General features: G+C 40.0%; 1 protein-coding gene across 1 annotated transcript; it reads right to left on the reverse strand.

Annotated features, from left to right (window-relative positions):
* Positions 1-6,734: 6,734 nt before the first annotated feature.
* On the reverse strand, positions 6,735-8,912 carry LOC139921188 (B-type lectin plumieribetin-like). The gene is made up of 3 exons (XM_071911360.2): positions 8,827-8,912; positions 7,950-8,043; positions 6,735-7,111 (listed from the first exon to the last, which is right to left on the reverse strand). The coding sequence occupies exons 2-3, from the start codon at positions 8,037-8,039 to the stop codon at positions 6,845-6,847; spliced, it is 357 nt and encodes a 118-aa protein (XP_071767461.1). The 5' UTR covers positions 8,040-8,043; positions 8,827-8,912; the 3' UTR covers positions 6,735-6,844.
* Between the last annotated feature and the right edge of the window lie 4,203 nt (positions 8,913-13,115).

A 13,115-nucleotide genomic window follows, 5' to 3' on the forward strand; every position in this document is an offset into this window, starting at 1 on the left:
ACATGATCAAAATAAATCAACTCAACTGAACTGACTTACATTTTTGTCATTTTGAGACGCAGTTACACTGAGAGTGCAACTGCCAACCATTTTTGGGTTTAGTTTATTTTTGTCAAATTTAGCAGCTCATCCAAAGCTAGCAGATGCCCAGTGTCCATACAGTGAAGTGTTGCTGTGTTTGTCTGGCATCCACAGTAACTCAGTGAAAACATTTCAGCACCACGGTCAGCTCCAGCTGCCATGGACAGATGAAACTCCTACTGAGTTGGAGCTCGCTCTGTCTGTCTGCATGGAGAAGCCAAATCAAAATATCAAACTTCAAACTAAAAGATAGAGATAAGCTTACTCAGCAACTCCACCATGACAGCTACCTGTGTGTCATGAGCCTGTGACTCGTTTAGCTCCTAAACTCTTGGTGTTCTTGTTGTGAGTTTATCTCACCATACGATTCGATACGCGATACTGGGGTTCATAATGCAATATAACCATGATATGATGTAATAAATAAAAGTTCAATGACAACAAAGTCTGACTGTGCAGAATTATGTTTATTTCTGAGCCACAAATCTTTCTAGCGATGGCATTGGCTTGCTAGAATGTAAACAACAATTAAAAAATGTTGTTACAGAGTGACAATAATAATAATAATAATAATATTTGGATGGAGAGCTTGTAAAACTGTGATGGTCAAGCGTGTCATTTGTGATTACTACAGCAGAATAAGATGGAGCTAATATCACCATTCATTTTTCTGCCCCACGATACGTATTGTCACATTTTTGTATTGCGATATATTGAATTTCGATATATTCAATACTCAGTTCAAAGTTTCCCAGTATGTCATTTTTGGGTAAAGGCACGTTCTCAGAGGGTGTGAGAAAAGATTAAACGTTATTGATCTGTATTGATTGTAATAGGATACAGCCAGGAGGGAAAAGGAAATAGAATATAAGCACGCAAATAGAACATAAATGAGGCAATAAAAAACAAGAGAATAGAAAGAAGTAAAACAGTAAGAATAGTGAAAATAATAAAACCATAAAAACAAAGCAATAAAGTAGAATATGAACAATTGTGGGGTTATATGAACATATTCAGCTGACAATTCACAACACGTTAAGTAGACTGTATGAGTTGGAAATATGGGAAAGATATGGATTACTTACAGCTGTTACTTACAAATGTTACTAACAGTCTTGATTACTTACTTAAATATGGACTAATAGATATCAAATATGTGCTCATTATAAATCTAAGTAGATATAACTTGTAGACCAAGAAAAAAATAAACTTTTTGAAACTTTGTTTGTTCCTCTGTTATTATTATTAAGCAACTTGATTTGTCTGCTACAGGAGCAAATTTTACAAACAATAAAAAGATCAAAAATATGTCAGGTCAAAACCCTGTAACTCCAATTTTGATGATTTTAACTTCAATTGAAGGATTACATGCTCCACTATGGGTTGAGAAAACTCCACGACACTTAGGCTGATGAAAACCTTTCAAAGCCCCATTGGATAAACTCAGTGATGCATTGTCATCAAGCTGAAAACAAGTTGCTGAAAAGTTGATATTTTGGAGATACAAGGTCTTGTGTTATACACAGTGATATGTTCATTATAAATGTAAGCAAAATCTGTGAATTCTTCCCCAGGATTAATTATTGCTCACATAGAGAGGTAAATTGACACCACAGTGCTTTGCTTATCATAACCTCAGTTGTCAAATGGTAATTTTTAGATATAATTACATATAATAATAGCATATGAGGCCTTTTAAAACTCATAGTCAAGTCAAGTCAAGTCAAGTTTATTTATATAGCCCTTTATCACAAGCATGTCTCAGAGGACTTTACAGAGAATGTGTCTAGCTAGATCTAACTAAACACAATCAGTGGTGAACAAAATTATGTAGGACAAACATAGCGAAAAACACAAGGTAGGCAGGAGCAGATTTAGCAAGACAAACAATATACCCATTCTACATAGTCTAACCTACCCGGCACCCCAGCCTTAGACCCTAAATGCACACAAGGAAAAATTCCCAGGAAAAACATTAGTAGGAAAACTTGGAAGAAACCTTGGGCGGGCTGAGGCAAATAGAGATCCCCCCCGGGACGGCTTAGCGTGCAATAGGTGCCGGGCAAAACATTGACAGAGTCATGGGCAACAATGATGACAGGAGAAAACAGAGAGAGACAAAAAGGGTGGAGAAGCTGCATGCGGCGATGAGAGGGGGCTGAGGCCAGCACTAAAGAAGCGAGGACAGCAGTCGTAATTCAGCGTCCAGGTGGGAACAGCGGAAAGGAAGAGCAAGGCCAGCATTGACGATGAAGAGCCAGGGCAGCACCCGTCACTGCCAGGTAGAACGCTGACCTGGAGTCAGAGAAGAGGAGAGAGAGGAAGCAGCGTACACACACACACACAACACACCCAGACACACACACACGTACAGACGAAGGGGAGAGAACAGCTGCACACAGAACACACAGGGTCAGAGACACGATGGGAGGGAGCAGCATCAGGGATGGGACCGAGGCCGGCACTGACGACCACTGCACTGCACCGGAGTCTGAAAAGGGGAGAGAGGAGGGGGAGAAAGCAGCAGCAACAGAACACACGGGAGACGCGTAGGGTGGGAGCAGGACCAAGGCCGGCGGCGATAACCGCCAGGCCGGAGCAACACCTGTCCACTGGCAGGTGGAACACTGGACCGGAGTCTGGGGAAGGGGAGAGAAGACAGACGGAGAGAGAGAGATCCAGGTGGGAGCAGCGTCAGGGATGGGACTAAGGCCAGCCCCGAAGACCATCAGGGTCTGAGGAATCTGAGAAAGGGTGGAGAAACCAGCCGCACACACACACACACACACACACACACACACACACACAGAGCTGTGCAGAAGCAGCAAAAAACCCTCTGACGTATTTGGGCACAGGCACGCTCATACAGACAGCAGATAGAAAGTGATTAGACACAGTGTAACCAGGAGGCAGCCCTATGCTATGTTCCCAATGGCAAATTTCTATATAAATACTGTCTAGGCTAGGGTAAGAGAATAGACTGTGTCGAGCCCAGGCCAATGGTGCTAAGGTAGGTCGTATGAATGCGAGAAAAGATACGTTTTGAGTCTAGATTTGAAGATTTCGACAGAATTAGCTTCCCTGACTGTAAGAGGTAGCTGGTTCTCAGAGACAGGGAGCTTGGCAGGAGAACACTCTACTGCGTGCTGATTTTTTCTTGATTCTAGGGACAGTAAGGTAGCCAGCGTCCTGCGATTGGAGGGCACGAGGTGGAATATAAGGGATGATGAGGTCGGATAGATACGATGGTGCAAGCCCATGTAACGATTTATAAGCTAACAGAAGCACCTTAAAGTCAGATCTTCCTTGAATTGGGAGCCAGTGAAGGGAGGTTAGGATTGGAGTTATGTGGTCAAATTTTCTAGTTCTGGTTAGTATTCTGGCAGCAGCATTTTGCACCAGTTTTAGTTTTTTAATACTGCAGTTAGGTAGGCCAGAGAGTAAGACATTACAATAATCGAGTCTTGATGAAACAAAAGCGTGTATTAAGGTTTCAGCATCCGTCGTATTTAGCAGGGAGCGAATTTTCGAGATATTGCGAAGGTGGAAGAATGCTATCTTAGTGATTTCCTTAATGTGAGCATCGAATGAGAGAGCTGAGTCGAAACTAACGCCAAGGTTTTTAACTGTGGGACTCTGGGTAATTAAGCAATCCCCAAAGTTTAGAGTAAGGTCTGCAACAAGAGGTAGTTGGGTTTTTGGGCCAACAACTAGACACTTAACACTTAACATAGAGATAGCCGTTGCAAATGATAAGCCTTGTTGAGAGTCATCTAGTGAATTTTAAAAATCTCCCCTTTTATCTCCCCCCCTGACAGTTTTAGAGAAATGGAGTTTTTCAGATTTCCAGTGTTGCCCCCGAGGGACACTGAAGCATCTTCAGACCTTGATGAAGTCACTGGAGCGTTGAAGAGTTCCTCTTATGAGCACATGGACAAAAGCAAAATTAACTTCCCACACAGTTTCCAACAGCATCTCCGCATAATTACTCATTTTACAGCAGGCCTACCTGCTAGTGGAGATGCTGCACTGCAAACACAAACCTCAGAATCAGCAAAACCACCGTCTCCTGTTTCCTACCTTTACAGCGTCACCCCAAGGGGAGCAGCTTACACTTCCTTTTCCAGGAAGATCTTACAAGAGCACTTTGCGTTTCTCATTAGAAGGTGCAGACAAGGCCGTCGACTGACTAAACCCCAAGGTGCAGTACAGCAACCTTCCTGCATCTAATTACATTTGCCACCAAAACTTCCAAACCCATTTTTAGCAACTAAACATCTGGGGACAAAGTGGAATAAAGACTGAAGACAGACAATATATGAGTATTTGGTCAAAGAGATAAATGAATAGAGGTAGGTCTATCAAACTATCAGCTTAGAGGGAACATTGGTCCAGATGTGGCTCTTTGGGACACAGTCTTGACATTGAGAACCGCTGATCAACACAAACAATATCCATCTCAACAAGTCATCAAGTCTCATACTCTTAAAAGTCTTAAAAATGTGAGATAATTCCACTTGTTTCTAATGCAGTTTCACCTTCTTTTAGGGAGATTCCCAGGAACAAGCGTCAATACGTTGAAAGAAGTAGAATAAGGCAGATCATGCAAGAAAATGAGACTTGATTCAAGAAGAATTCTTGAAAAAAAGTCACTTTGCATTGGAAACAAGTGGAATGACCTCATTTCCAATGCAGCAACAGCATGAAGAGAAATATCATAGAAAATTCTCACTTTGCCATTTGTATTTAACACTTTCTTGAGTGTTAATGTGCACTTAAGCTGAAATTTCCGACAGCACTTGAATGCAGCATTATTCCTCTAACCCATATTTCCTACACTGCGCTCTATTTTATTTCATATAAGCACCAGAGGGCAGTAAGCTCACACACAGTGTGAGGAGAATGGCTCTCACCTGCAGCTGATATGAACTGAGAAAGGTGGCAGAAAGTGGGAGGTATGAAATGGTTAAACTAGAAAAGAATATCTTTTTTCTTCTTGGGACATTTGCATTTTAAGTAGGTGAAGAGCAACCCTTACAATAAAGTAGTAAACTTGAAGTGTATTACTGACTTTGGTAAACTATTAGTTGACTTTTAAGTGTACTAGTTTGTTACTTGGGACTAAATACTTGTAGGTATATTTTAAGTCAACTTTATGTTCATATCTGTATGCTTTTAGTATACTACCACTTTTAAGTTTATTAAGTTTAATGAAATACAAGTAAGCCTCAGCATACTATTCTCAGTACATTTTGCAGTAAAAGAACAGTAACGGTAAGAAACCTTTGATTCAGTACGTCCGGCTGCAGGGCAGCCTGTCAGACGTGGTGGTGGGCAACACCGGCGCACCCCAAGGAACCGTACTGTCACCATTCCTATTCACCCTCTGCACCTCGGACTTCTGCTTCAACTCCAGAACGTGCCACCTGCAGAAGTTCTCTGATGACGCACTGTCGGCTGCATCACGGAGGACAATGAGGTGGAATACAGAGAGCTGGTGGAGAGGTTTGTAGGTCGGTGTGACAACAACCACCTCCAGCTCAACATCACGAAGACCAAGGAGCTGGTGGTGGACTTCAGAAGGAGTAGGAGGCCCCCAAACCCTGTCACCATCCAGAGGGAGGAGGTGGAGATGGTGAACTCCTATCGGTTCCTAGGAGTGCAGCTCAACAATAAACTGGACTGGACAACACTGAGGCTCTACAGGAAAGGACAGAGCAGGCTGTTCTTCAATGTGCCCCTGGACCCTAGCCCCTTAGATCCCCCTTAGACCCCCCCTTCCCCTAACTGCCACTAATCTCTAATATCTACAATATTAATTCACAATTTCTAAGTAATGAATAGCTTTACAGACTGTTTTTTTTTTTTTTTAACATAATGTCAACCCTGTTACTGTATGTAGCAAGAACATGGGAACATATGGGAACATATGGCATGTATGTAGTATGTATGAGAGTATGCATGAGAGTTTACATGCTTTTATTAAATATCTTAAAATTAATACACACTTACTACATACTCACTTCCTGAAATATCATATCATATGACTTGTCAGAGTATTATTAAGAGTAACAGGGTTTACAGTAGATTTAGGGACACAAATGTATTTATTATTTTTTGGTTTAATTAAAATGCATTAATAATGATATATTAGATAGAAGACAAATAAGGCAATACAAATAATGAATAATGAAGAAATATTCATTATTTGTAGATTTTATTTGTTTTATTTCTAATAGAACATTGCAAAATGTCTTAGTTTCAATCCAAAGAAGTTCTTATAATAAACAAAATACACTCTCAGGTAATACAAATTGTGCTTTATATAATTAAATATGTAATAATTTAGAACAAGCATTTTGAATGTAGTGTTTTAATTTTAATTTTAAACTAATTATATTGAAATATGTCAGTGTGATGTTTGTATTTTACATGTAAATAATGAAAATGTACAGTTAGTTTTGCAAAATTATGAAGGCTATTTTGAGAGTGTGGACCTTAGTTTGGAGAAATGTTTCAAATCAGTGAAGAAAACTAATATTATTTGTTGTTTATTATCCCAGAAATTAGAAGTTTAACATCAATATGTGTGTCTATATTCAATAAGGTGCATTATACTAAAGTATTGACACGATAATACACATAAACGCATGTACTTTAAGATAGGAGCTCTTTATTTCACTCGCAGAGCAGAACGCATCATGTGATTGGTGGCACACGCCAATGAATGTGCACACATCATGACTTCAGGCTGAACCTCTGACTAGTGTTTAATACCACGAGAGTTTTCAGAGGTCCAAATTCTCTGACCATTGTTGTCAACAACCAGGAAGCCTTGGTCAGTCAGGGTGAGCCGCATCCTGTTGTTCACACTGTTGGTGTAGGTGCCGGTGTCCCACACTGGCCTGTCTTCTTTGGTGTACATAACCAGGTTGGTGTCCTGCTGCAGGAGGACTCGGAACGCCTCGGCAGAAACGGTATCCGTGGTCCAAATGGGAGACCACTTGTAGACGACCAAGCTGCCGTCATCCTGTGATTAGTTAATAAGGTGCTTGTTAATAGTGCTCTCTCTCTATATCTCTCTCTCTCTCTCTCTCTCTCCCTCTCACACACACACACACACACACACACACACACACGTGAAACTGCTACCAAAATCATCACACAAGTGTAAGTTGATAGAACATTGTGCCAAAAGGTCAGTGTATTCCTTTATTTGTTCACCGTGAATGCACAAATAATTTTAGTTGGAATGGCGTGGTTTGGATCCAATTTAGTTTTTTATGATTTTACAAAAGGTGTTACATTTTACCACAAGTGTTGTTACTAACCCAGGATGTGGGGTAGAATGTAACATTTCTCTCCCTGTCTTTGAGACAGAATAGTTCTATTTCTGTGTACCACGGAGATGTTGACATTGCTCAATTTTGTAACAGACAGATGTAAAAAGTTTACACCATATCTCAAATGAGCAAAGAGATATGGAGAGAAATGCGAAAAGTGTTACAATCATTCCCGGTATCCCCTATATGTATTACAGTAGTTTTTGTTCGTTTTAAACACAAAATTATTTAAATCAAAATTACGATTGTTTGTTAACTTGGCTGCTGGATAGTTTGACCTTGTGAGCACACTTTTGCAAGTTATGATTGCACTTAATTTTCATGTAATTTCTCACATTATTGCTAATGTTGAATATGTTTTTCCTAACCTGCCCTGCCACCTTTACATTTTGGGGCCCACAATGAAATTAGGTGTTTGATTTTATCATGACATCACCTAAAACCTTTTAAAGTCATCAAGCAGATAAAAGTTAGATCAAGCCTCTGGTTTGGTCCAGAATAAGCACTTTTTTTTCTTTTCCTCACCTGGAAGATGGCTTTGTAGTTCCCATCATTGCTGAGGAGGAAATCCCCCTTACGGAGTTCCTGGTCAGCACTGATGAAGGTCTGGCTCATGATTCTGGGGACAAAATGGGGACTAAATGACTCATGGGGACTTAGGTGTCTCTTCACACTGCTATCTTCCTTTTGCTGTTGTTTTTAATGGAAAGGACGGACTGTTGCTTCATTAAAGCTGCAATTGGTTTATCGAAACCTGTGTCGCAACAACAAGAGCCACAACCAGCGCTTCCTTTGTTTGATTGGGTAACAAAGGGTGCCCAGTAACACAGTGGCTGTATCAGCAAAAACACATATTTCCATTGAAAATAATACCAACTAGGGTTTGAGTGTGTGTGTTATAATTGAATAATTATAATAATTGAATTTTTGCTTGTTATTTTTGCACAAAATTTTCCCATTTACTTCCAAATTAAAATTAGACAACCAATACTGCACTAAGGGAACACCTTCATTTTCACATGTTGTGTCAAGCAGGTGAATATTTATTATTTCTTTGACACGTAGGAACTGGAATAAAATGACATACATACTGTACATAAGTGAACCACATATTCCACATTCTGCTTCTGTGTTGTCAAGCAAAATTCACCCTACATGCTAAAGTCCCATTGAGTTGTATGAAAGACACCCTCAGGTTTGTTAGTAATAAATGCAATTATTTTGTGGAGAATTTATCTTTAAAACTCTTAACAATAACCAAAAAATTAAGTCTTGGCAACTTTCCTGTTCCAACTGTAGAAAAACCTCTCCAGTTTGATAGAACAGATGTATCCATAAATTGATGAATTAATTCATTACTCTGTTTACCGATACCAATCATTTTATCAGGTATGCAACTCACCAGTTGGAGCAGGTGCTTCTGCTGACTGAGAAACAGATGTTGAATGGGCTGAAGTTGTCTGGAGTGATGGAGCAGAGCAGTGATGCACAACTTGGACGACAACTGCTTTTATTGGTGAGGGTGGCGCGAGGAGAGGAGCTGGCCAAACCTGCCTTCTGGTGACGTCATCTGAAAGTGTGGTTATTGCATAGTCAAGTAGGTCCTGTGATCTGATCCTATTACTACATGTAGGGAACTTGAGCAGCCTGTGTTTAACTTGAGTGAATAGCTTATAGTGTAACAATTGTTACTTCATGATTTCTCACAGTATGTCTTTGTCCTAGTGATCTTGCTTCAAGGACAAGTGAGGCGATGCTCCTGTTTGTTTCACTGTATAAATTGTCAGCCCTATCTCAGAGGAGCAACAACGGCCATACTTGGACACTACTAACCCGAGTCTGAGTCTTTGCTGATTTCCTCAACAGTAGTATGTATTACATACATCTAACTCGGCACAATACTCAAAATCAATTGTCATATTGTTTATTATATGCAGAGTTACTGTTGTTAGTACTGTTCCCTCTAGAAAACACTGGATTCAAATTGCCTGCTTGGAACTTTCAGAGCTATGTGACTGCCATGTGACCGTCTAGCTTTCGACCCTCCATTGACGCAACTCTTTCTATCTCAATGGTAGGAGCATAATCCAAGTCTTCTGAAGCCAGGGGGCGCCCCGGTGGCTCAACCGGTAGACTGCATACCATTAAGGCTAAGTCCTAATCGCAGCCGTGTGGGTTCAAATTGTCGAAAGGCCGGACATCTCGAATGTCCCGCTTCCCATATGTAGATGTAGATGTAGGAGGTATGAGACCCATATGGCCTCACAGGGGGTAAATCCATTGCAGCACCACCTCCACCTACACCTGTGTCCCTGCCAGCACTAAAGGAAGTTGTTGTGATGACAGAAGAAGGAAAGACTTATGTCTTATCGGATCAGTGGCAAGCATCAGCAGAAGAGCAGGTGTCTCCAGCTGCTGACCCTCAGCCACAAGGAGCAGCAGTGATGACACATCAGTATGAGGTTGCAGTTATTCTTTGGAAACAACGAATGTGTATTACATGAACTTTGGCACAGGTCTCAGTAAGAAAGTAATGAGTGAGAAGAGGAAGCTTGACTTGGGGCTGCTGAGCAGCTCTGAGAAAGAGGAAGCAATACTTGGAGTTTAACAAGCTCCAGGCCCAGTTGTTCAGAAGTAATCTGATCGGATTTCGGCTATCGGATTGGATCAAATCTTGATAATGGGTTGTTCAAAAGAAAAAAAGGATTCTGAAATCGGATTAGATCACATAATCCAGTCTTGGTTTTGATCTGGATCAAACCTTCAGTATGTGTTGACAAAACTTTTTAGTAGGATTGGGATACCTTTGATCCAAAAAAATCAGGATTATCCTGATCCCAGCAGAAGGGTGGATTCAGGGTGGATTTCAGGAACAAAATGTAATAAAACTTTAAAATTGGTCAAATAATACAATATTTGTATCATGTAGTATATATACATTTATTTAAATTTTGCACTTGATTTGTTTAACCGTTACAGTGATAAAGTAGATAAAGTAGACATTAGGCTACCTATTAAGCCTTTCAGTACAGTAAAAAAAAAAAAAAGATGATGCCTATAAGTCACTTCTTACCCAACTACAGCAAACCAAAGCCAGACTTGAAATCTGCCTCCTAAAAGCAGGGCTTCAAAAAGCTGGTCTCTCCACAAATGAAGAAGAACTCTGAACGTTCTTTATTTTGTTAACTATTGGACATTTAGCCTTTTTATGATTTAAAAATCATGTTCAAAATATCCACAATGTATTTGTGAATAATGTTTATTTGTTTGTTTTTATTTATTTGTTGTGGGTCAGATGAGGGGTCTGACTGTTTAAAAGAAATTGAAAATGGAAGGGGATGTTTGTATTGTTTTATTGTGCTGTTTTCTGTCTCTTCAAATAACAACACTTAAAGTGACCCCACGCTGGCTATTCTACCTGTTGTTCTTTACATAGCTAATAGCCTATATTGTGATATGTAGTCCCATTTAGAGCACTGGTAATCCGGATTTTGTAATCTTGAAAAGTTTGTATCTGGATCAGGGTGATCCAATCCAATGTTGCTTTGAAAAACCGGCACAAAAGTAAAATGGATTACCTGATCCTGGATAGCAAAACATGGGATTTCCAAATCCGGATCATTCTGATCCAGATTAAACTTTTTTAACAACTGAGAAGAGGAAGCTGGCTGACTTTGAAGTCAGACTTCTGAGATTCTGAGAATAAAGTCAAAATCTGAGAAAAAAGTCAGAATTCTGAGAATAAAGTCAGAATTCTGACTTTTTTCTCTTATTCTTAGAACTCAAAAAATTCTTTCACATGTGGCCCTAATCCTCTTCCGTACAATCGCACTGAGTGGAAAAGACCTATATTGAAACTGTAGTGTAGCTTTCGAAAACGTTCATACTTGCACGCTCCCAGACCGTTACGTTGTTGGTCTTTGGTGTATTACCTAGCTATTGTAGCTTCTCTCCCTTATCAATATAGTGTGCCAGCCTTGCTGTCACACTATATTGATATTGATATGGATTGTTCTCAATCCAACAGAGTCTCCCGGTTTGAAAAAGAAAGTGAAACTTAACATTCCACAGACTGTTACAAAGTTGCCAGTGACGAGCAACGGTATTTGTAAATAGTAACAGTCTTCTGCTGTGCCACAAACTTTAATGGTAGGTAACGTTATTACCATATGGTATTTAAGTAAAATTAGTGGAATTACATAATTTAACCAATAATCGTGTCGCAGTGCTTCAGTGCATAGAATTGAATTGAATTGAACAGGTGCGCCATGGGTCTGGATCTGTGCTTGTTTTTTGATTCCAGGACACATACACAGTAATTCAATTATGTTACATGATATATAATGTTGTAGTGAGTTTAGATTGGGAAATGTAGTTTGTACTGTTGGTTTGGTAGAACTATCTGTAGTTAAGTCATTGGTTTAATACTTGTGTTGTATGTTGATAATGTCAATGAGGGACGTTTAGGCCTATATACAGTGAGCCATAGCCATTATGCACCACTTGGCATACATATAGTGAGTTATAATAGCCATTAGGCATCTAGGCCTATATGTGAACCATAACCATTGATTGATCACACCAGTAGGTATAATTTATGATCCGATGTGTGTTCATCTTATTCCCAAATTGGTGACAATATGAAACCTATTTACTCCTGCTTGTTGAAAAAGCATGTTAATGCATGCATCTATAAATGTTATATGCAACTCTATGGACTACTGTGGTGTCTCTCTGACGTTATCAATGTACATATTTGTGCTCACGATTGACTAATCTGTGGGTACAGACTTCCACATTCATTATTTTTGCCAGTTGACCCATGGGAGGGTTTATTTTATATATACTTTGTTGTATCCATTGTTTATTTTATACATTATTCAGCTATGTTCCTATCCTTTTTGTGCACAAAAACAGTTAACATAAGTAAGAAAACAAGAATTCTATCTATCTATCTATCTATCTATCTATCTATCTATCTATCTATCTATCTATCTATCTATCTATTATCGTGGCTTTCAATGGAGAGTTTCAGTGTCCCATGTCCTAAATGCTGTTTCACAGGCTTTTCCACCTTGACAAGAATAAAATTCTGGGAGAAACTCTGAATACTTGTAATTTTATGATGTGAAAATGGTCAAATTTAAAGATATTGAGTATTAGCACACAATATCAGCTCTTGGCTGATTCAGTCTGCTTGTACTCTAGTGTGAGTCCTTGCCAATCAAGTGTCTGTCTTCAGCCTCCCTCCTGGCTGTGGATCTTATCGTATGGCGGCAGGGTCAGGCCTTTCTCATGTTTATCCCATAAGGTGTGTCCCATAACCGCCCCACCCTCCCACCAGCCCACAGGTCACAGCGGTACCGCTCTCTTCATCACCATATGCTGACATATCTGCTCTATAGGAGACATCGCTTCCCATTATTTCCTGAGGAGTCAGTCAAGGCGGGACATGAGCGGGGCTTCGTTGCGGTCACGGCTATCCAAGACCTCATGTCGATACACTGCGGGGTTTAACATCTGTCATAGTTATACCTCGCTTCCGAGGACCTGTATACATCGGTACTTTCAGACACCCACACACTGTGAAAGCGCATCTGCTCAATGCAGTCACATTAAAGGATACCTTACCTGATGGTGGACTGTGATTCCTCCATGAAAGGTACCATACTGTACATTTGAAAACCTTGT

The sequence above is a fragment of the Centroberyx gerrardi genome, chromosome 11 (assembly GCF_048128805.1).
Source record: "Centroberyx gerrardi isolate f3 chromosome 11, fCenGer3.hap1.cur.20231027, whole genome shotgun sequence".
In the NCBI taxonomy this organism is placed as follows: domain Eukaryota; kingdom Metazoa; phylum Chordata; class Actinopteri; order Beryciformes; family Berycidae; genus Centroberyx; species Centroberyx gerrardi.